At 59.0% G+C, this 21,158-nt stretch overlaps 1 protein-coding gene across 12 annotated transcripts in view; it reads left to right on the top strand.

Annotated features, from left to right (window-relative positions):
- Positions 1–21,158, top strand: part of RAPGEF1 (Rap guanine nucleotide exchange factor 1) — a 133,102-nt gene that overhangs the window by 103,265 nt on the left and 8,679 nt on the right. For 7 of the 12 annotated variants that reach the window (XM_043565754.1, XM_043565752.1, XM_043565757.1 and 4 more), the window contains 6 exons: positions 9,947–10,219; positions 11,048–11,140; positions 12,878–12,963; positions 15,471–15,582; positions 17,211–17,286; positions 19,879–19,963. In XM_043565754.1, coding sequence (XP_043421689.1) covers positions 9,947–10,219; positions 11,048–11,140; positions 12,878–12,963; positions 15,471–15,582; positions 17,211–17,286; positions 19,879–19,963 — 725 coding nt within the window. The remainder of the gene's footprint in view (positions 1–9,946; positions 10,220–11,047; positions 11,141–12,877; positions 12,964–15,470; positions 15,583–17,210; positions 17,287–19,878; positions 19,964–21,158) is intronic. The other 5 variants (XM_043565763.1, XM_043565762.1, XM_043565760.1 and 2 more) reach the window with 2 other exon arrangements.

Here is a 21,158-nt window from a genome sequence, read left to right as displayed (position 1 = left end):
GCAGTTGTCAAACCTGAAGACCCCTCACCCTGTCAGCGACCTGTTACTCCTACCAGAAGATTCTTGAATTGGAGCAGGACGGCTGCATTGACCAAGCGTAATTGAAACGGAGACTGAAAAAGCCTCGTGTTCGCTCTTCCTGGTGCTCCGGGTTGAGTTTAATTCAGCGAGCACAGGGATTCTCCTCGTGCAGGGATCCGCAGCGGCTCAGAGGCCCCGTCACCCTCGACAAGCGCTTGCCTTTCGGTGGGCAGAGTACAAGCGTGGAAGAGGCTCATGCTGAGGCAGGGTGTGCGTAAGCCCGATAGAGTCACGGGCTGTCGTGGGAACCGTCGGGGCCGTGGAGCCGGGACAAGGACAGAGCCTCCTGGGAAAGGTGGCACTTGGGCCGTTGCCTGAAGGACAGTTGGGATTTCCGGGAGATAAAGGGCAAAGGTCAGGGAAAACAAGTCCAAGATGTTCCACGCCACGGATGTTCTATCCTGCCTGGAGGGTGGGGGCCTCCTATGCATTCTGGAAGGTCACCGCAGGTGTAAGCGCTCAAGGAGTGAGGTTATGGGGCAGCTGGCTGAAGGGTAGTGAGCGAGCCGGCCCTCCCCCGTGTGCTTAGCGTCGCACACCTTCACCGCAATGGACCTTTTCCCCCGAGGCTCCTTCCTGAGCATGGCCCTTGGGGGCCAGGCCAGGGGGTGCTCACACTCTTCCTGGCATCTTCCACTGTGTCTGCCCAGCTCTCGTCCCACAGAAGCCACAGACTTCCCGTCCTGCCCAGCTCGTGCTGCGTCCTGAAACTTGGACATCTACCCAGACAGGCATGTGGTCTCTGGGCTGTTAGATAGAGGAAGGTGTTCAGGGACATGAGGAGTGAGCGAGTGAGAGCCAGGAAGGATGTGGAGAGCCAGGCGCAGGGAGGCCGGGTCCCCGTTCCTGATAGGATTCCGCCGGGCCTTGGCAATGTAGCTGGCCCCGGAAGGCACTTCAGTGACGTGCCTTCCTACAGACAGCTCTCTGAGCTGATAGTGGGTCCTCCCTTTCTGTCCCCAGAGTCTCTCTCTCGGTTACTGGTACCCCCCCCCCCCCGGGCTGCCTGCCGTGTCCTCCCTGCAGCCCCACCATGCTGGCCGCCCGCCTTCCGCCTCCACTCCAGTTCCGGTCCTTGCGGCGGCAGCCCTCCCCGCTCTGCACTGAATCCCCAGGTCCCTCCTCTGGCTTGCTTCGGCTTTGCCTCTGAACGCCGGTCTTGTGACTCTAAAAAGGATCTTAAAAGTTGGATCGGGTCTGTATGCACTTGACCCTCGACCAGGGTGTTGAAACCTCCCAGCAGCCATCAGGGTTGCCAGTGCCCTTCAGGGCTTGAAGTGTTGACGTTAGAACAGTCACCTTCCTCCACCCCCAGACTGGTTTCTGGTACAGCCCTTCTTCGCTGACTGCAGGGCGCAGGTGTTTTACCCCTTCAAGATGGACTCAGGTGCTGGGAATGTGTTGAAATGCTTCTTTACCATCTTGGCTTCCAGAATGATTCTGGAAGTAAAACTGCTGGGAGACCCAGGTTTTGAGAAGAACTGGAGAGGGACCCATGATAACTGTCATTTATTTGAAACATTTTTAGGGTAAGAACATCCAGTGCGTGTCGTCTCTAAGACTTCAGTGAAAAAGGACGGGGGAGGGTGGGCAGAGCAGCTGGGGTCCCGTCCTGGCCAGAGAGTGATTCTCGGAGGTGTTGAACCCAGGTTTTTGCACGTCGGCACAAATGCTTTCACTGGAAGGCCTGCTTCGTGGACCGTGTTCCTCTGCTGTGCCTTCTCCTCACAGTGAGACGGCAAGGGCCCACTCCCTGAGACGCGTGGAGGCCCCTGAAGTCCCACGAGTGCCTCTGTCACTCGCCTTTGCTGCCCTGAACGGCAGCCCAGCGGCTGTCACAGAGACCGTGGGCTGAAAGAGCGGTCTGGCGAGCCGACGGGAGGTGAAAGTGCGGAGGACAGACGGTGGAGTGGGGAAGCGGGGGAGAGTGGCCAGGAGCTCAGGCTTGCCGGGCTGGGCCCGGTGTGTGCCTTGTGCTGGAAGAGAGAAGTCCCTGGCTTCCTCGCCTCTGTGCCTTGCCGCTTCCTGATGTTGACTTACCTCTGTGCTTTCCTGACCTGCGTAGACCTCCCTCACTTTGAGAGATGAGAGCGGGGGAGGGGGTGGGTGACGATGGTGGCCCAGGGACGGGGGGTACCTCTCCGAGCTCCAGCTGTCCTGGCTGGGGCTCCGTTCCGCTGGCCTGCCAGACTTGCCAGGCTCTCCCTCAGAGTGGCCCAGCCCCGCCTTCGCAGGGAGAGCCAGGCCTCTTGGTCGCGTGGTCCTTCCTGGCCTGCGGAGGCTCTGGGGCCTGTCGGGGTTTCACACCCCGGAAGTCGTGGGCTCGTACACTGCCCCGTTCTTGGGGGCCGTACCGCCGAGTAGGGTCCTCAAGGTGCAAGTGCGGGCGCCTGGCCAGACCCGGACTCGTCCCCTTGGGATTAGGAAGTAGACCCCACAGGCCCAGCCAAGCCCCTCCGCCCCCATCCTTGTCTCTCGGAACGTTTCCACCGTCCCCGAGCTGCCCAGGCAGGAAGCGAGGAGCTGTCTTTCCTCCCCGGCCACACACGCGCCACGGTGACCTGTGACGTGCCCCGCCGCTCACCAAGCCCTGCTGTGCGTCCTAGCCTGGGCCCTGAGCCCCTCGCCTCCAGCCCTGTCGCTGCTTCCCTCTCCCCGCCCCCGGCACGGCTCCTGTGGCCTCCCCACCGGCCTTCCTGCCACCGTGCCCCCTTCTCGCTGGCCAGGTTGCAGTGTCCTTATCACTGCAGAGCCTTCTGAGGCCTCGCCAGCTACCGGTGCCCACCTGTCCCCTGCCCACGCCCTGTGCTCCCTCCGCCTTCTCCAGGCGCCGACTCCCTGGCTCTCCTGCACATCCTTCCTTCTGTCACGTGTCCCACCCTTCCTGGCGGCGCCCGTCACCTTCCCCACCTTGTTTTTCCTTACTGGCGGGGTGGACCCGAGCGTGCCGCCTCCGGATCAGTAGGCCGCCCTTTCCTCTTCGGTGACGGGAGCCCCGAATTGTCGTGAAGGTTAAAGGCAGAGCACACGTGGAGCGAGAAATGTAGTGAAAGGCACACAACCAGTGTTTAACAAAAAGGGAGGCATCATAGTAACGTTTATTACCACACTGGGAAATTCTTTCTTTCTTCTGTAAGGCTCAAGTTCTTTTTTCTTAAGGTCGCAAATCCTCTGAGGCTGGGGCTGGGCTTGTTACGTGCTTGCAGCCTTGGTACGTAGCTCAGGGCCGAGCCAGCAAGCGGCGGGTGCTCTGTGACGCCAGACTGACCAGGAGGGTGTTCGTTCACCCAAAGGCAGGGAGCAGGGAGGCACGCGGTGCTCTCCGCCCGCCATTGCACCCACGTTCCCGCTCCCCGCGTTTCGTCGTGACAGCCAGGTGTCGGCTCGCCACAGTAGCCTCTCTGCTTGTATGCGTCAGACACGCTGGTCCCACGCTGTGGCCGAAAACCCCGTTTCTTCCTCATTTTCCTTCCTGCTAACCCAGAACGCCCTGGCTGCTGTCTGTTGGGCCCGAGACCAGAACTTGGGGATCCTCGGCCTTGGAGACTTGCCGAAGCAGCCACTGCGACTCAGCCACTTCTGCTCCTCTCCTTCAAGACTTCCTGCTGCTGTTTTGCCGGCGCTCGTGGCATTTTGGATGGTCATTGCTCTTGGACCAGCTTCAGACCCAAGAATTGGCGACAGCCCCTCGCTGCAGCTGTGCCCCGACTCCGTCCGTGACTGTCCAGCTGGCCGGGTGCCAGAAGGGCCCCGTTGGCCCTTGCGAGGGTCCCGTGGCGACCTGAACCCCAAGGGTGCTGTCCGTGCACACGGACCCTCACCCGTTTCAGCCCGCTCGTCCACTTGTGAGGGTCCCTTTCCCACGGCTCTGGGAGGGAGTGCTCGCTCCACTCTGGAGACGGGGAGACGGGGACAGAGAAGCTGCCCATGTCGTTTGTTCAGAGTCTTTGGTGAGAGCTGAAGCTAGGATCCAGATCCCCACTGTCGGTTGCCAATAACTAACGGCGACCCGGGAAGGCTGTGTGAAAGGAAAGGCCCGCACGTAGGCTGGACATCGAGAGGAGTGCTGCTCCTTCGTGTTCTGACACTTCACACGCTGTAGCCACAGGCTCTAAACGGAGTTCTAAGAACGAGTCCAAAGTAGAGCCCCTGGCATGCCGTTTAAATCCAAACCGGGTAAAAATAGTTGTCAGATTTCTAGAACAGAAGTAAAGTAATTTTTGAGTCTGTATTAAATCCTTCTATAAAGCGTTGATGCTCTTAACGTTTAGGGCACATACAGAGCATCCTAAAATGTATTCGAGGTTTTTGCAAGAACGCGATTAGGCAAGAGACCATTGGCTTTGAAACCAGTGGTGTTCAAGGAAGATCTTTTGATTCAGATTGCAAAAATGTCACATGACAAGAAATGCAATACGTTTCCAACTTTGCACCCATCCTACCGAAAATTCTCCTACGCAAACATTCTTGGGGTTTTATTCTTCATCCTTTGTTATAAAATACTAATTAGAATTCTCAAATGGTTTTTAAAACTAGATTCCACCAAGAAGTTTATTCAAGAAGAGAAAAGATATTTTGGGGGTCCACTGTGCTGCTGCTGTCCCTTTCTTTGCTAAGATGCACGTGGCCCCAGCACCCACGCCAAGGTGCCTCTCCGTGCCACGAGCAGGCGGCGGTGGCCTCGGCCTCAGAACTCGCCTTCTGACACAAAGGCATCAAAGAAGGAAGTCGCTCCTGGGCGTAAGGGAGACCCGAAAAAGGGCTTTGGCAAATAAGTAGTTGATGGGGGAACAAGAAGGAGAGAGGAGACGCGTGCAGCGGTCCCCCTCCCAGTGTGCCTCACGGAGTGACGAGGAATGTTATCAAGGGTCCTTCCTGGGGACCTTCCATCCCTTAGGAGCCGAGTCGTCGGACGTGCTTGTCCACAGGAGATCCGTCCCCCGGAGATGGCGGGGGGGTGTCGTGCGGTGGCTGTGAGCTGGACTTCCCTCCAAGAGGAACGGCGTAGCCCCGTGCTGTGTTGGTTGTGTTCACACTCACAGTCTCTGGTTTCAGGGAAGTGTGAGCCCAGGACCGGTGCTGAGCTGCGGGGTTCCCAGTGACTCTGCGTACGGGAAGGAGGCCCAAGCCACGCTAGAACAGCAGCCTCCCTGGAGTGTGTTTTCTCACAAATGATGAATTTAAGCCTGAAAACCAGCTGTCCAATAGCTTATCTGTGTTGGTGAGCAGCGTCCAGAAACACTGAAGTCATAAGCCTCGCTCGAGCCAAGAGTGTGCAGTGATGACCCATCTCTGGCAACTTCTGTCCTTCCCAGACGCTTTACGACAGTGAGTCCATTCGCTCGGATGATTGCGTCTCCCTGTGACTGGTGGAGTTGCGGGTTCTCCAGACCTTGGGGTGCAGGTCACCGTGGAAACGCAGAGCCATCGAGGCCCTCGGGCCTGTGGCCGTAGCCCTCAGCCGCTGGCACCCTCTCTGCCGCCTCCGGCACCCTCATTCTTCCTGATAATCAGGGGAAGTAAATGGAATGTCTGTTACAGCGAGGAGCCAGAAGTTTCCTTTTGAAGATCTCTTCTCCTGCTTTCTTGCCAGCACAGCACAGGGCTCCTCCCCAGTCATGGTTCACGCCAAGACTCTGCTGGAGATAAAGTGTCATTGAAAACTGCATGCCTGGCCAGCTTTGGGTGGCTTTGCTTCTTAGCGTGTGAATGGCCTGTTAACATGTAAGGTCGTCAACCTCCACCGTTTTTTCCACCCGGAAGACTCTTGGTGGTTCTTTCGAGTGTATGTTTTCAGAACGGGTGGCCACTTCCCGCGTCTCCCGTCTCTGTGAGGGCAGATGTTATCTCTGCATCCCTGGCTCGTATATCGTATATCGGGCCTCAGCTCACTGCCTTTTGCATGCTGGTCATCGCAAAACACTTAGCCAAGGAGATTTCCCAGCGAGTTAGGAGGCTGTATCCCTGCGGAGCCGTGGGATGACAGGGTGGGGCCTGTCACATGCCCAGAACCCTCGCTGACAGTGAGATGCTCCACACGTCTCTCAGGAGCCAAGCCGTGTGTTATCGGGTGCGTAGCCTGCACTCTCAGGCCGTTTCTCCGTCTTTGTGACAAGGATCGTAACAGCCCTTGGTGTAGATTAAATGAGAGGATTCGTGCAAAACCCTTAGCACCTCACTGACCAGCAGGCATCGTCATCCCCAGACGGGTTTTGCTGGCACTCTGACAAATTGTGACCGAGGCTGATGGCAGGGACCAGGCAGCCCCTCCTAACTGCTTTCTTTTGCAGGAACTTGGCTCTGGCACGCCTAGATCTTCTGCAGAAATCTGCCGTCTCCAGACAGGCAGCCCCCCTCCTGGCATAAAATCTCAGCCCAAACAGTCTTACTCTGGCTATAAATAAAAATTCCTGCTACAGAGAAAGCAGCAACTCTCTGTCAGAGGCAAAGCCAGGCACCAGCCAGGTCCTAGAATAAACTCCAGGCAGGGGCGAAGTGGTGTTTCTGCTCCGTGGCCAGCCTGCCTTTCTCCTGCCCTTACGAAAAATGTGGCCTCAGAGGGCCTGGAGAGAACTCTCTGGGGGATCCGTGGAGGCAGAGCTTGGGGGGAAACGGTGTAAGGATGAGCCCCCAAGTGCCCGCCCCTCCAGAGTTGCCGGAGGGGCACTGCGGGGAGGGGCGGGGAGGGGCACCGCGGGGCGCTTCCCCACTGGAAGGTATTTTTCAAGTTTGGCTCTTGTCCCAGCAGGACTGCATAGCTGGGATGCCAGGCTGCTCCCAGGCTGGGGGGGCCGGGGGAGGGGGGTGCTGCTGCGGGAAGGGAGCGCAGGCAGCCCAGGAGCCTTTGTCCTGGAGAGGCAGCCCCCTTGCGGTCTGTCTCCCGGCGGCGGCCGCCCCCCTCTATAGCGCACGTCCTTGGGGCTCCTTCCTTCCCCTGGGGGCAGCCTGTCACCCTGCAGACTCCTGTGAGTCAGCCAGTGTTTAGTAGGCACGTAGATACTAACATAAGAATCAGTCCCTAAGTAGCCCCTCATTTCTGTGAATCCGCGGTAGACCCCACTGAATACCTCAGCTCTGGGGTTTCCTGGTATTTTGGAGGATGAGGGAGGAGAGCTGACCGAGCAGCCCTGACTGCACCCAGGACTCCCAGAGCATCGTCTCTCTAACTCCCCAGAGACCCCGCCACAGAAGCGTGGTCCCCGCCTCCTGTGTTTTCATTTTGCATTTTTTTCTTCTAGTATAATTAGCATACGGTGCTATGCATTTGCATCGCTGTTTTAAAGGGAAGGAAACTGAGGCTCAAGAACTTAGGCTGTTTACCCAAGGTCACACAGGTGGAAAGAGAGAGCCGGGGACCTGAGCCCAGTCTGTGTGACTTGAGAGTACGCCCTCGGCAGCCACCCTGAGGCCGTCTCCCGGAAAAGGCACCCATGGTGCTTGGGAGTCCGCCACCCTGAGCGGGCCAGATCAAAGCTGGTCAAGAAGGTACCGTCACACCCGATGCATCTTGTGACTGCATAGAAACCGCTCGTGAGTGTCTGTCCAGTGCTCAGTTATTGCAGGGCCTGCCCAAGTGCCGAGAGACTTTACGCTTCAGGGGTGGTCCATGAGGACAGGTCCCGGACCCCTAAAAGAGCTGGCATCTGTCTTAGTCTGTTCAAGCTGCTATAACACAGCTCCACAGCCTGGGTGCTTACATACAGCACGGTTCTGGAGGCTGTGGTCCGAGGTCAGGCTGCCGCCATGGTCGGTGTCCCCTTCCGGTCACAGACTTCTGGTTGTATCCCCACACGGTAGAAGGGCAAGGCATCTCCTTGGACCCTCTTTCCTGGCACTGATCACATTTAGGAAGGGAGCTCTTAAGCACCTCCCAGAGGTCCCCACCTCCTAATACCTAAACTAGTTGGGTACGTGCTCAAGGGAGAGGCATCCGTCAGCACATCTCATGGCAGCCTCTGCCCTTGGGGACACACAGGCAACAGAGCTGAACCAGGCTCCTGCGTGAGACCAAAGCCGCTGCCTGAAAGGGCCACGTGGGCTTCTCAGGGTGGCCTCCCGGGACCAGACCGTACCATCCCTTCCCTTGGCCAGTGCATTCCATACGCTGTCTTCTCTTTGGCCTTTCCCAGCCAGTGAGAGAGCCTCACTACGGGGGGGGGGGGGGGGGGGGGGGGGGGGGGGGGGGGGGGGGGGGGGGGGGGGGGAGGGACACATTCACCAGGGATGAATGGAGAGCCCTAAAGCCAAACATTTGACCCCACTGCCATCCCCAGCAAGGTCCAGAGTGAGTCCCCCAGGCCTGGGTGGTTGCTATAAAAGATCAGTGAAATGTGGTACCTGGCTGGTGAGGGCACCGTGGATGTTCAGGCTCCTCAGCCCCCAGTATGAGAGCCACTGAGCCGGGTACCCTCTCACCCAGCTTGTGTAGAAAGCTTGTGGGAATGGAGCTTCCCAGGAATCTCAGCCTCCGGTGCCTGTCCTTCAGAACATGGACGGCACTTCCCATGAATTCATGTGACCACGTACGGGGTTGGTCTTGAGTTTGGGAGTTAGATGGGGAAATAAAATGTGTACGAGTGAGTAGGTGCCTGGGGTAGGTGTCCTGAGTCTGATAGAAACCCGCAGAGCGAGAGGGAGCTTTAGACTACTCAGGCCAGCCAGGAAGGAGCAGGGCTGGCCGGCAGCAGGTGGGCGGGGGGGGGGGGGAGGGGCGCGCCTGTCCCTGGAGTTGAGGCAGCCCCTTGGTCCAGTGTAAAGCGTAGCTTTACAAAACCACCTAAGGATGTGAGTGGCTTTAACCTCCTGTTTAGAATTGTGTTTCTTCCTCCTTTTCCTTGTCCGCGGGTTCTGAAAACCCAGTGGCAAAACGCAGAGAACATTCGAGGGAGCCGTGTGCACGTTTGTGTTGAGTTTGGCTTCTGGCAAACTCCGGCATCTGTGGTGGGCAGGTGAGCCGGGCCAGCACTTTGGACACAGACCGTTCCACATGCCCTTCTCCCACTTCCCTGTGACAGCATCAGGCTGTCGGGCCCTTTATGGGACGTGGTGACATCTCAGGTTCTGAGCCTGGTGGCCCCAGAGCTCCTCTGTCCCTCCTCCCACAGCAGAGCTCGGGCCCGGGCAGTGCTCGTTGGCTCTCAGAAGCTGTGGGCGCTCGCTGTCACCCCTCAACCTGGCCTCGAGACTTCTCTGTCTCCATGAGAGTTTGGGAGAGCGTTAGCCTCGCAGCTCTAGGGCGGTACCAGAGACATTGCAAGATCCCTCCATTGGTGAAAGAAAAAAGATTGGGTAGGGAGGGAAGTGAGCTCAGAGAAATTTTCAGCATTTTGATCGCATTTTTAAGACTCCCCTTCCAAAAGGATTTGAAGCGGGTTACAGTATTTGAAAGGCTGCAGCGTTTGACTTTCAAGGGACAAAACCAAAGAAGTTCATCCGAAAGACTCGAAATGAGTAAATATGACCCGTGGTCTGAAGGCGCACACTGCATTTAGCCACTAGGTCCCTGAAGGGACAGAGGCAGCGGTTGGGTTCGTGGGTTTGGTTCTCTGACACAGCGGACAGTGGGACCACCCGTACCGCGCCTGGGGCTTGCTCGTCGTTGAGGGCGCCCGCGTCCCTCTGTTCAGCCACCGCGGATGGCGCGGGTCGGTCCCCAGGCCCTGCTCAAGGGAGGGCGCGCCCGGGTTGGGGGACCTCGGGCCGGAGGCATGCGGGGGTTGCTTCGGCCTGCTCCGTGGTCCTCATTAGAATCGCTGTGAACGGCCTACCCCAGCTCGGCCGACCTAATCTAACGACTTTTTCTTTTGTCTGTTTTCTTCTTCCCATCTTCCCGTTTCTGTGTCTGTCTGCCGCTTTGATTCTGTAGTATAAATCTGTGTTTAGGTCCTACTCCCAGGATTTCGTGCCTCACAACCAAGCTTCCGTTCAGCCTTTCCTCCCGTCTACCCCCTCTTCCTCTCCACACTTCCCGCCCGTCCACCAGTCTCAGAGCTCTGACTTAGCGGTGCCGACCGTGGCCAGTCTGCCTCCCAGCACCGTGGACGGGCCTCTCTCGCCTTCTCAGGAGAGCAGCTTTCATGGGAACACTGTCTGCCTTCCTTCCGAAACCTCTCTCACTGACTCGCCCCCGACGCCTTCGGTGAGAACTCAGCACACACACCCCTGCACGTGGGTCTGCACGTTTTGAGAAAAGCGGTGTCGCTGTTCGTGAGTCTGCCGCCCCGCCCCCCACCCCCAGTGGCAGCCAGGCCTGTCTGATTGAGGTCTGTGGAAGGTCGCAGAGTGAAACAGGAGGGTGTCTGTTTCCAGAACAGAAGCGGAACCTTCCGTACAGAGTTCCCATCAGATGGGGAACCCGATTTTCCAGAAACAGATCAGTGGCCGTGTAGAGACAGCCATGAGCACGAGACAGAAAATGCGCCTGGTTTCCTGGTTGGTTGTGCGTTTTTAGAGAAAGACACAAACACCTGTGGAAGAAAGGTGCGGACAGAGGACTCTGAGACCGGAGGCAGTTGCCTCCGTGGCTGCAGGTGGTGCTGAGGACAGCGGCCCTGCCTGCCTGTGCTGCTGAGTTCCCTGAGCGCCTCATCCGGGGACGGGGTGCTAGCTGGCAGGGCGGAGAGGACCGGGGCCGGCAGGCGGGGGCGGCGCTGCAGCGAGCTGGCCTGTCTTGGTACGTTGCCTCCCTCTGGGGCAGTTTGAACGGCCCTCGACCTCCCTGGAGAAGATCCAGCGGGGAACCTGCGTCCCCTGTAACACAGAGGCAAGAGGTGGCAGAAGTGGCTTCCTTCTCGGGCCTGGGAAAGGTCCCCAGGGAGACCCGAGCTCCCGCTGCCGCCCTCTTTCCTTCCCCGTGAGAGGAGTGTCCCGGTCAGGGCCGGCCCGGTAGGCTGCTCTCCCTCGGAGCCGTGACGGCGGGCTGGGGGGCCTGTCACATGTGCATCTCCTCTCATCCTGTCTCCCCCAGAGTGAAAACGCCAGCGAGGAGGCTGGTGAGGGTGAATACGTCAATCTGTATTCCTCTGGCCAGAGCAGCGGGGAGCTGCCTCACTCCCGAGGAGTAAGTAACCTCAGGGCTGCCTCGTGCATGCGGCCTGGCCTGGTGGCCGGCAGGGTTGGGCCCTGCTTCTGCCTGGCTGAGCCTCCCGGTCCCTAGCCGGCTGGGCCCCACAGCCTTGCCGAGAGCCACACACTGGCTCGGTGGGGAGAGGACGTGGCTCCCCGTGGAGGCCCTCCCTTTGCTTTCAGGGCTCGCGTGACGCTCTCCGGGCCTGGCCGGATGGGTCTTCCGGAAGTGAGAGGAGGCGGCATAGTGTTGGCCTGGCCCCGTGTTGGTTGCTCTCTGAGATTTCTCTCTATCCCGTCTTCTGGTGTCAAGGCCCGTCTTCCATCCCCTCCCCAGAGGGAGGGACTCCTCTCTCCCTCACCAACAAGCCTCCCGGGCCTTCGCCCCCTCCTCCTCCCTCAGCGCACTCCCTTACCCCCACAGGAACAGCTTCTGAGGAAGCTGGATGGGGTCTGTCCGGGAGCCCCCGCCCTCTGTGTTCACGAGCCCTCTGTCCTGAGAGCGTAGAGAGCTACCTGATGTGGCTGCCCTTGGTCGACCTCTGTCCCAGCTGGATACAGCCGTTCTGTTGAGCAGTCGGCTTTCCAAGTTTTGCTGCAGCAAGACGCGAGCAAGCTCAGAAGCTTGAAAAAGAAGGAGTCCCTTGACAGGAGGGGCCATGAGGACGCGAGTCCTCCCTGGTGGTCAGCTCACAGGGCCCAGCCCATTAAAATTGTGGTCACCCCTGGTAGGACAGCCCCGCCGAGGACGCCCCCGCAGGACCTTCCACTTCCGCACAAGGCGAGCCCCGCTCTAGTTACTTGCAAGTCCTAGAACACTGTGGGATTCGACCCTGTCTGTGGAAGCTGTTTTTACCCTGGGGTCCCCCTCCTCACCTGTCCGCACCCGGTGACCTGTGCCCCCGCATCGTCCAGTTTAGCCTCCACACGGTGGAGCCCATGCCAGGCTGGCCTTCCGTGGCTCTCCCCTCTGCCCATGACCACGCTCGGTGCTGGCTTCACCTCGCAGCACTCTCCACGAGGACGATCCATGTGTTCGTGCTAACCTGGTTTCTGTCGCGGCCGCAGCGGCAGAGCAGGGATGCCAGACAGCCGTGTCGTCACCGAGTGGGGTGGGCCCGGATGCCCAGGCCCGGCTGCTGGAGGAGAGGGGCTGGCTCTCGTGCCCTCGAGCAGCTAGACCCCTTGGAGCCGTAGCTGGGAGGCAGCTGTGCGTGGCAGTCCTGAGGACTCTAACTAGGAAGTCAGCAGGGGTTTGCCGCACGGTGGGCAAGGTCACAGGTTTTGGAGGCAGACGACCCTGGGGTGGAGTCCAGGCTGTGGCCTCCGAGCCGCGTGCGCTTGGGCAGAGCCTTCAACCTGTGTCTGTGTACGTGAGTAGCACGGTGCCTCCAGCTACCGGACAGGGTCCTGGTCGGGTCAGGTGAGAGGAGGCGTGGGGAGTCCTTAGCACAACGCCTGGCTCAGCTTGGCCAGTAGCAGCAGCTGTGAGTCCTTTCTTCCAGGAGGTGCTTGGATGGTCATAAGTAGGGGCCCCCTTTCACCGTCCCCAAAGGCAAGAGGGCCTTGCACTTCTTGCGGGATTAACCGCATTCATGGTTCCCGTGTCCACGTTTCGGATTACTCCGGAGGAACTTACGCTCAGAAGCCGCTTGCAGGCAGGAATGCCGGGAAGCAGATCCGCCCGGCTTGGGGCACCCGTCACGATCCCAGCGCTGGCTTCTCTTTTCAGGAATCACCGGCTACGAAAGACGGACATCCCAGAGACCCCGCATTGGGCAGCGGCGCACCTGGGAAGGAGAGCAGAGACGGCGAAAGGTAGGACGTGACCGGGTAGAGTGGGGGCCCTGAAGGCAGCGAGCCCACTCGGGGAGAGCTGCCCCCTGCCCACCGGCAAACAGGCCTCCCGGGGCTTTAGGTTTACGTCCTTTCCCTTTTTCTGACTCTCAAAATTATACATGCGCAGGGCAGAAAGCATGGCAAGTACAGAAACATACAAGTAAACCAGAAGAATCCTTGATAATCCCACCCTTAAAGGCTCCACTCTGGCAAGCATTCTGCCATTATTTCCTGGTGATGTGCTCATGTATTATCCACTTTGCAAGTCACCCACGACAGTATTTTCTTTCTCAAATCCCAGGCCGGCCTTCCTTGGCCTCTTCCAAGTTCAAGTGCAATAAGGGAGTGTACAAGACTTGCCAAACCTTTTATCGTGAGTTTCTTGATGGGTGTATTGTGTTGTTAAGCCATTTGAAAGTAAGTTACAGATGTGACATGCAGGCCCTAAATACTTCAGTGTGCCTCCCGAAGTATTTTAAAAGCTTCCCCGATTACAGTACCATTACCACACCCAAGGAAAGTAATGATAAATTGCCTTATATCATCTGGTACGCAGGCCATCCTCCACTTCCCCAAGTGTCCGTAAAGCTGCTTGTATAGCTTATTTTTTTGGAACCAAGATCAGTCAGGAGTCACTGCATTTAGTTGTGGGTCTTTATTTTTTTTTTAATATTTTTTTAACATTTATTTATTTTTGAGAGAGCCTGAGTGGGGGAGGGGCAGAGAGAGAGGGAGACACAGAATCCGAAGAGGCTCCAGGCTCCGAGCCGTCAACACAGAGCCCGATGCAGGACTCGAACCCACACACCGGGAGATCGTGACCTGAGCCAAAGCCGGTCACTTAACCGACTGAGCCCCCAGGAACCCCATGTGTCTTTAATCTCTTGTAACATTTTTCAGCATTTGCCGGAGTCAGACCTGACCCGGTTTAGAAACGTGTAGTCCGTTTCTGTACGCGTGGGACCTCCAGATCCTCTCTGGCCCTGCCATCGGCAACCGCGTGGTGACGCTGCCTTCTCGGCGAGATGTTCCACAAGTTCGAGCTTTTCCTCCCTCTGCAGGCCAAGGTTCCGCTACCTCTGGGGTCCTGCTTGCCAGGCCTAAGTATAAACGGTTCAAGAGGTGGTAAATAGCAAGAGGCAGAAGAAGAATCAGAAAGCGCTCGATAGGGGCCCGCTGAAGAGGGCTGCCCACCCAGCCTGCTCTTGGCCGCTCCTCAGTGCCGTCCGTGTGGGTGGAGACCGTCTGATCCGTCTGCCCGGGCTAAGATCTCCCCAAGTATTAAGCAAGGGATGATGGGTCTTCTAGTTGAACACCTGGCAGCAAACGGGGGCTGCGCCAGGCAACAGAGACTCGTGGGTTCAGCCTCCAGCTGCACGGAACCCGAGAGCACCATTTCTCAGAGCTGCAGATGGCCTGTGTGAAAACACAAGGATGAGCATGTCGACCACTTAGAAGCAATTACAGAGATGTTCTCCTCCTTCCACAAAGGCCAGACTGCGGACCGGACCCTGAAGGGACACGAAGCAGACGGTTCTTCCCATGACTGTGTGTGATTTTGCTCTGGGCCGTCCGTGTCTTACTGAAGGCACAGGTTTTTATCTCCCAGATTCTTAGGGTTAAAAACGTGGCCTGTGACCACAAGGATCCACGGTGGAAACTGTCAGAATAAAACCGGAACATGGGAGAAGATGCCGGGGGAGGCATGGGGCCTACAGACCCAGCATCTGTCTGCTCCCGGGATGCCCCCCTCACCCCCCACATCCCTCCTCTGCTGGCCGTTCTCTCCTTCTCCCCCTTCACCAGCAAACCCCGGCTCAGTCCTTCAGGCCTCAGCCCGTGTGTCCTGCCCCAGGGCCTGCTGGCCTTTAGACTGTGCTGTGTCCTTCTCGGGCCAGTGCCCCAACTGCTGGCTTTAACGTCCCCCTCTCCTGCTAAACCCAGCACCCCCGAGGACACGGGCCAGTCTGCCCGGCTCATACTTCTCTGTCCCACAGAAAGGCGGCCCTTAGAAAAAACCTTGAGGAATGGCGCGAATAGCCATGCGAACTTTCTCTCCCAAGCTGCTTGCCTTTTTGCCATTTCTGTCCTTGAATACCGACTGTGTAGACGGTGGCCTTGACAAAGAGCGGCTGATCCCATCACTTATTTAAATAGTCCAATGAAACCTTCTTGATCGCCTTCTTAATCCCGTCCACTTACAGGCGGAGCAGAGAGCAAGAAACGTCCCAGGGTCACAGAGCTCATCGGTAGTGGCACCAGAAATCCAGTCTGTGCCCTGGCTCCAGCCCCCACTCGGGCCCCCTGTGCTGGGGTGGGGGGAAGGGTGTGGATTTCCCCGTTGTAGCCACAGTTCCAGAAGGACCTGTTCAGGGGCAGTCGTAACTCCTAGTCCTCACGCAGCGGGCCGCACTGCCTCGGGCCCCTGCTGTCCTGGATGCTGGGGCCTCTTGGACGCTTGCGACACAAACCACTTCTCCCTCCAGGGCCCCAAGGTCACCAGATGCTTCAGAGTTGGCTCGGTCGGAGGAGGAAGTTGACGAGCTGTCCCTCATCGACCATAATGAAATCATGGCAAGGCTGACACTGAAGCAAGAGGTGAGGACAGGCCTTCCTTGAGCGTCTGGGCCGTAAAGGGAGTGAGAGGGCTTTGAGGAGAATGGAGCCGGGAGGTGTCTCAAACAGAAGACCCAAGTGAGGCACCGACGCCCCCCCAGGTGGCCACCCCACGCCGCCTAGGCTCTGTGCACGGCATTTATTCTGACCCCGTGCCTGGGCCACGGTGGGTGCTGAAGGACACTGGGCAAACAGATGGACTCCTAGAGAAAATGTCCCGTGTCCCCTTCTCTGGTACTTCCAGAGAGTAATCTTGGGCGAGTCGTGTAACCTAAGCCCCAGAGGACAGGACTCTGGAGGTATCATAACCGTGAACTCTGTGGAGGGTGTTCAGTTCAGAGCTTGAGCATGGGGAGCCCTCATTAGCATAAGCCGCCTTCACATTACTGTTGACCGAATGCCCCACGGTAGTTTCCGTGTGGGAGACACAGGCTGATTAAGAAATCCCAGGCCTAGCCGCCACAGCTGCCTCTGTCCTGTGCCTTGCCGGGATGGCGATTCTGGAAGCACAGAGGAACAGTTTCATGTCATAGCCTTGACCCCGCCCTGGGGAAGGACTGTTTCTGGGCTCCGGCTGTGGTGGCACGCAGACGCAAAGACAAGCAGTGGGTATACCGCCCTTGGCACGGGGTGCGCTGGGCCGGGCCGGCCGCCGCACAGCGTGACGGGAAAGGCGAGGCTGGCGGGGACCCTGGGGCAGCTGGCTCCTCTGCCGACAGAAGTCACGTCTCGTGACCCTTCGCAGAAAGTCCTGAAAAATCGGGGCGTGGGCGTGGCTGCCCTCACCCTTAGCTGGAAACACACGATGCTCTCGGGACTCGAGTCCAAGCGTGGAAACACAGAAGTGCTCGGAGAGGCAGGCGCCTCTGAGCCTGCGGGCCGTGGGCCCACGGAGGCTGGCGGGGTGGGTGTCCTTCAGGATCAGAGGCAGGGGTGTGGGCTCTCAGGCTCACCTGCTGCCAGCTCTCTTTGGCTCCCAGCAGGTTTATGGGCTAAAGCCTCTGCCCACATGAAAGTAAGACTCGTTCCTTAGTCGGGAGACGGCAGCTGGTGTCCCATAAGCAACGTCGGGCATAATCGAGCGTCTTTGTGACGCTTTCGGGCTCCTGGGAGTGCTCCCTGTGGAGGGACTTGTGACTCCTCCCACCTGGGGAAACAGTAACGCGGGGCGGCTGGCCGCAGTTGTGGGAGCGGGTGCGCCCGCAAGGAGCCCACTGCCCCCGCTGCCTTCTGGGAGCGGCCGCTGGCAGCCCCGCCTGCCTCCCCGCGGGGTCCCGCCCTCCCCACCTCTGAGACCCCGGGGCGGTGAGGAGAGAGAGATCTGGTGGTACTGTTGTCCCCTGGCCCCACTGTGACCCAGAGTGGGGTGCCCTGGTGTCCGGGCGGCTCCCAGACGGGCCGTGGTCTGTCCTGCCCGCCGAGCGCGCAGAGCTGGGCGGGCCCCGTGGGCGCACTGGCCTCCGTGCGCGGCCGCGCTGCTCCCGGTGACGGAGACCCGAGGGAAGGGGGCCCCGGGGTCTCCACAGTGCAGGGACCTGGTCTCGTCCCTACCCCGGACTTCCCGGCGCAGCTCTCCTGCCGCACGCCCTGCTTTGCTCCTGTCGTTGCAGGGCGACGATGGGCCGGACGTCCGTGGCGGGTCCGGAGATATCCTGCTGGTGCACGCTACTGAGACAGACAGGAAAGGTGCGTCGGCGCCCCGTGCGGCGGCCTCTGTCACGGCTCTCCAGGCGTCCCCTGGCCCTGTGGTCCCGTGGCCCTCACCTCCGCGGCCCTCCCTGCCGGCCCTGAGCAGGTGGGAACGGCGGCCCGGGTGCAGCAGGGTCACCGTGAGGAGAGCCCACCCCGGGGGACAGAGCCGGGCTCGCTGCTTCCCAGCCCTGTCGGGGCGTGTCCTCCACTGGTGAAGGTAGCGATGACCCCAAGGGCCCCCAGGGTCGGTGGAGAGGGAGCTCCAAGTGCAGAGCTCGGCACCCAGTAGGTGCTCCCCCCACGGTCCCTCAAATAACGTCACGGTGACACGTGGGTAGCTTTTTCTGCTTTTCCTGATGTTTGACTCATTACGTTATTCCAGACCACTAGATGGATTTCACTCACGGAGGTCCTGGCACACGTTCCGGCCGGGAGCCTCAGCCCCAGAGCGGCGGCAGCACCGTCACAGGATGGGGTTCCGACCCTCCGCACGCGGCTGCCGCCCCAGTCAGCGTCCTGATCCACTGACGGGGCTGGAGGAGCAGGCCACCCGCTGTTGGGCAGACTCTGTGCTGGCACCAGAGCTGTCGTGCCCTGAGTTCTGACAGGGAGAGGAGGAGGAGGAGGGCCGTGAGGAAGGCGCCACGGCCTTGACCTCAGTCAAGACGGGGGACGGGTGCCTGGTGTTCTGTTGATGTCTTTGAAAATGAGTGAAAAGGTGGTGTGACTGCAGGATTAAAGTCAGTTGTGGGAAGAATTAAAACACCCCAGTCCTGAAACCTTACACCACCAATCTTAGTTTTATGAATGACCACGTCCCTGTTTTTATAGCAGGTTTCCCAAAATACGTTACACAGAACGATTCTGGGAATTTCTAAGTTACGAAAATAGTACAGAAATGTTCACGTGGCAGAGAATTTGAAAAATAGAGAAAAAGAAGAAAGGACTCCAACAAATTCACCATAGCCACTGGGCTTTCTTTACCCCCGGCTTGCTTGGACTAGGGCAGACCCCGGTCCCGGACACGGAGTTCAAATCCGGGCACATCCCTCCCCTTCCGGCCTCGGCTGCTTGAAGAGGTTGGCGGTGGCCCGGGGACAGGGAGGTGCACGGAGCCGACCGAGCCAGCGCGGCACACGGCCAGCACTGGGGAAGTGGCGCTCGCTCTGCTGCGGCAAACCTTCCTCCACGCCCGCCTGAGCGCCGTCCTCAGTCCTCAGCTGGGCCGAGAGGAACAGTTCTCCTCTTTCTCCAAAAGGGCTGAAGCGGGGGCTGGCTCCCGCCCTAGGCTTTGAGCAGCTTACCTGCGGGCGTGGCCAGAGGGAGCCCCGAGGGCAGGGCAGACCAGAGCCGCCCGGTCTGCCGGGGCCGTGCCCGGGGCAGGTGTTGCCGACTGGGGCCTCCTCTCGATGTCATTCACGGAGATCCTGAGGATTCTGGGGGACACAGTCATTTGTACCTGGGGTGGACTGGGGCGGGGGAGGCCAGGGGCCACACAGCACGTTCCTTGGGCGGGTGGCTTCCCGTGGACCAGAGACCACACCGGTAGCACTGTACCGGGAAGCCCGCGGCTCAGGGCACGCGGACTTGGATCTGTTCTTCCGGAAGCAGGCGGTGGCCTGTGCGGGGCTCACCTCTGCCTCCTTGCCCCCGCCTCTTTGAACAAAGGCCCGGTTATCGGTGAGCCGGGTGAGTGGAGGGTCCAGGAAGGAGGCGCCTGAGCACGACGCCATTGGGCCCCGCTGTGCGTTTCCAGCCTGTGAGCCTCCCTCACGACACCTGCTGCGCCAGCCGGGCCCACCCCTCTGCTGGTCCCCTAGATTCTTGCACTTGGGGAGGTGGGGGACGAATGAGAGACGACAGAGAAGGGGTCCGTGTCCAGAGAAGGACACGGATTTAAACTGTGTGCGTGTGTCACCCTCGGCCTCACCGTGAGCAGCACACACTTTGGGACCCAGTCAGGACTCAGACCTCAGCTCCGGCACAGAATTAACTCTGAAGCTCCTAAGCCTGGCCAGACAGGGAGTCTGTGATGGGGAGTGTCCTGCGTTTAAAACATTCCTTTTTTTTTTTTTTTTTTTTTTAAGTGTCAGGGACTGCATCACCAGCACAAGCGGAGCCAGGGGGCCGTTGGAATTCTGGGAACGTTGGGAATCCCCAGCTAGAGCCAGCCCTTCTGAAGGGCAGGGAGTGAGGGGTGGGAGCTGCTGGTCTGGGTCCCACCCGACCGCCGGGGCCAGGCTTCTCCCGGTTGGCCTTCCCTTCCCTGGCGCTTCTGTGTTCCAGCAACGTGCTGAGCTGTGGCCCTTCAGCCTTATCGCTCAGTATGTGGAAATTCCCAAGATCTTTGCCCCTGGACACTGCCCCCTAAAGTATTACCGGTGACCTGGCTTCAGAATCCTGCTGATGAGTTTGGATTATTTTCTCTGTGCCCATGACGATGAAGGCCCTTTGGGTCTCAGGTCTTAGGGCAGACAAGACGCGCTCAGTGTGTCGTCAGAGATGGCAAATACGTGCAGCAGGCACGCTGCCATCTCTGTCCCCTGCCAGTGGCAGCCATCCCTCAATGGTCGCTCTTCTCTCTAGACTTGGTGTTGTACTGTGAGGCCTTCTTGACCACCTACAGGACCTTCATCACCCCAGAGGAGCTCATCAAGAAGCTGCAGTACAGACATCCTTTCCCGTGTCCCTCCGGCCCGGCTTGCTCTTCGAGCCCCTGTCCTCGCCCAGGGGCTGAGTGAGGTGGCACAAGGGATGGGGGGGTGGGCTTGCCTGATGGCAGTTGCGGTCACTAAGGAGTCCTGAAAAGGAGTTAGAATTGGCGCACCTGCGAGGGGGGGAGCACCCAGGCCCCCAAAGAGACCCAGGTCAGTGGCACCTGCAGCTTCTGAGCTGAGCCCCAGGGCATTGAGGTGACAGGAACCAAGTGTGCAGGGCTTACCGGAATCGGGACTCCGATAAACAGCCATAGAGGTAGGCACGGCCACTCTGCCTGGCGGCAGACAGAAGTACCATGTCCAGGGAGAGTCGACTCCCGCCCCTCGGCCACATCTGCCCCGAGGGCTCACCCCTTCAGGGACTACCCTGTGTGGGAGCAGCCGAGAAAGACCCAGGGCCCCGGGAGCCGCTGTCATTACCTTTCTCTCAAACCTGCTTTTCTAAAAAGCCGGCCAGCCCAGGGTCACCTGCTCCTTGGCCACCTCTCCCTGTCGCAGCCCACGACTGCCCTCTGCTGGATAGCCTCTGTTACTTGGGGCAGGAAGTCCCGCGTTCTCCCTCCCAGCTGTCTACCTTCCTTTCCTGTGTGTCCTAAGGCTTCCCCCACTAGGCTCATGTCTCCTGCAGACCTCTATCGCTCCTTCTGCTGTCCCCATACCCCAGCACTAGAGGACCTGGTCCCTCAAGACTGAAGTGGATAGTCTGCATTCACTTGCTCGCAGGCCTGGCTCAGCGTACCTGTCAAGAACTTCCTAGCGTCGGGCAGGATGCTAACTAAGCCCGTGCCATGAAGGCTCACTCAGTTACAGTACTGTTTCGTATGTTATTGCCATATTATGGATGGTGCCGTGATATCACTATTCTGTGATTCGAAATAGGCTCAGAGAAGGCAAATGACCTGTACGGCTGTTTGGTGGGAGAGTAGCCACTGACATAGGTTCCCAGCTCAGGTTCAGGGCACCTACCTTGTTCAGCTGCTTCAGGCATTGATGGGAATGTTGCAGCCTTAAGATCCTAGGCCTAGCTGGCTAGTAAGTCCTGTGCTGCAGGCTCTGGCAACGGTCCTTGGTGTGTCCCCACCCCTCCAGTGTCCAGTGGATCACGGAAGAGCAGGAAGGACAGCCAGAGAAGGGTTTGGAGAGGATGGC

Source organism: Prionailurus bengalensis, chromosome D4 (genome assembly GCF_016509475.1).
Source record: "Prionailurus bengalensis isolate Pbe53 chromosome D4, Fcat_Pben_1.1_paternal_pri, whole genome shotgun sequence".
NCBI lineage: Eukaryota > Metazoa > Chordata > Mammalia > Carnivora > Felidae > Prionailurus > Prionailurus bengalensis.
Note: the sequence above shows the minus strand (reverse complement) of the source record. Positions and strands in the feature narration are given on the sequence as shown.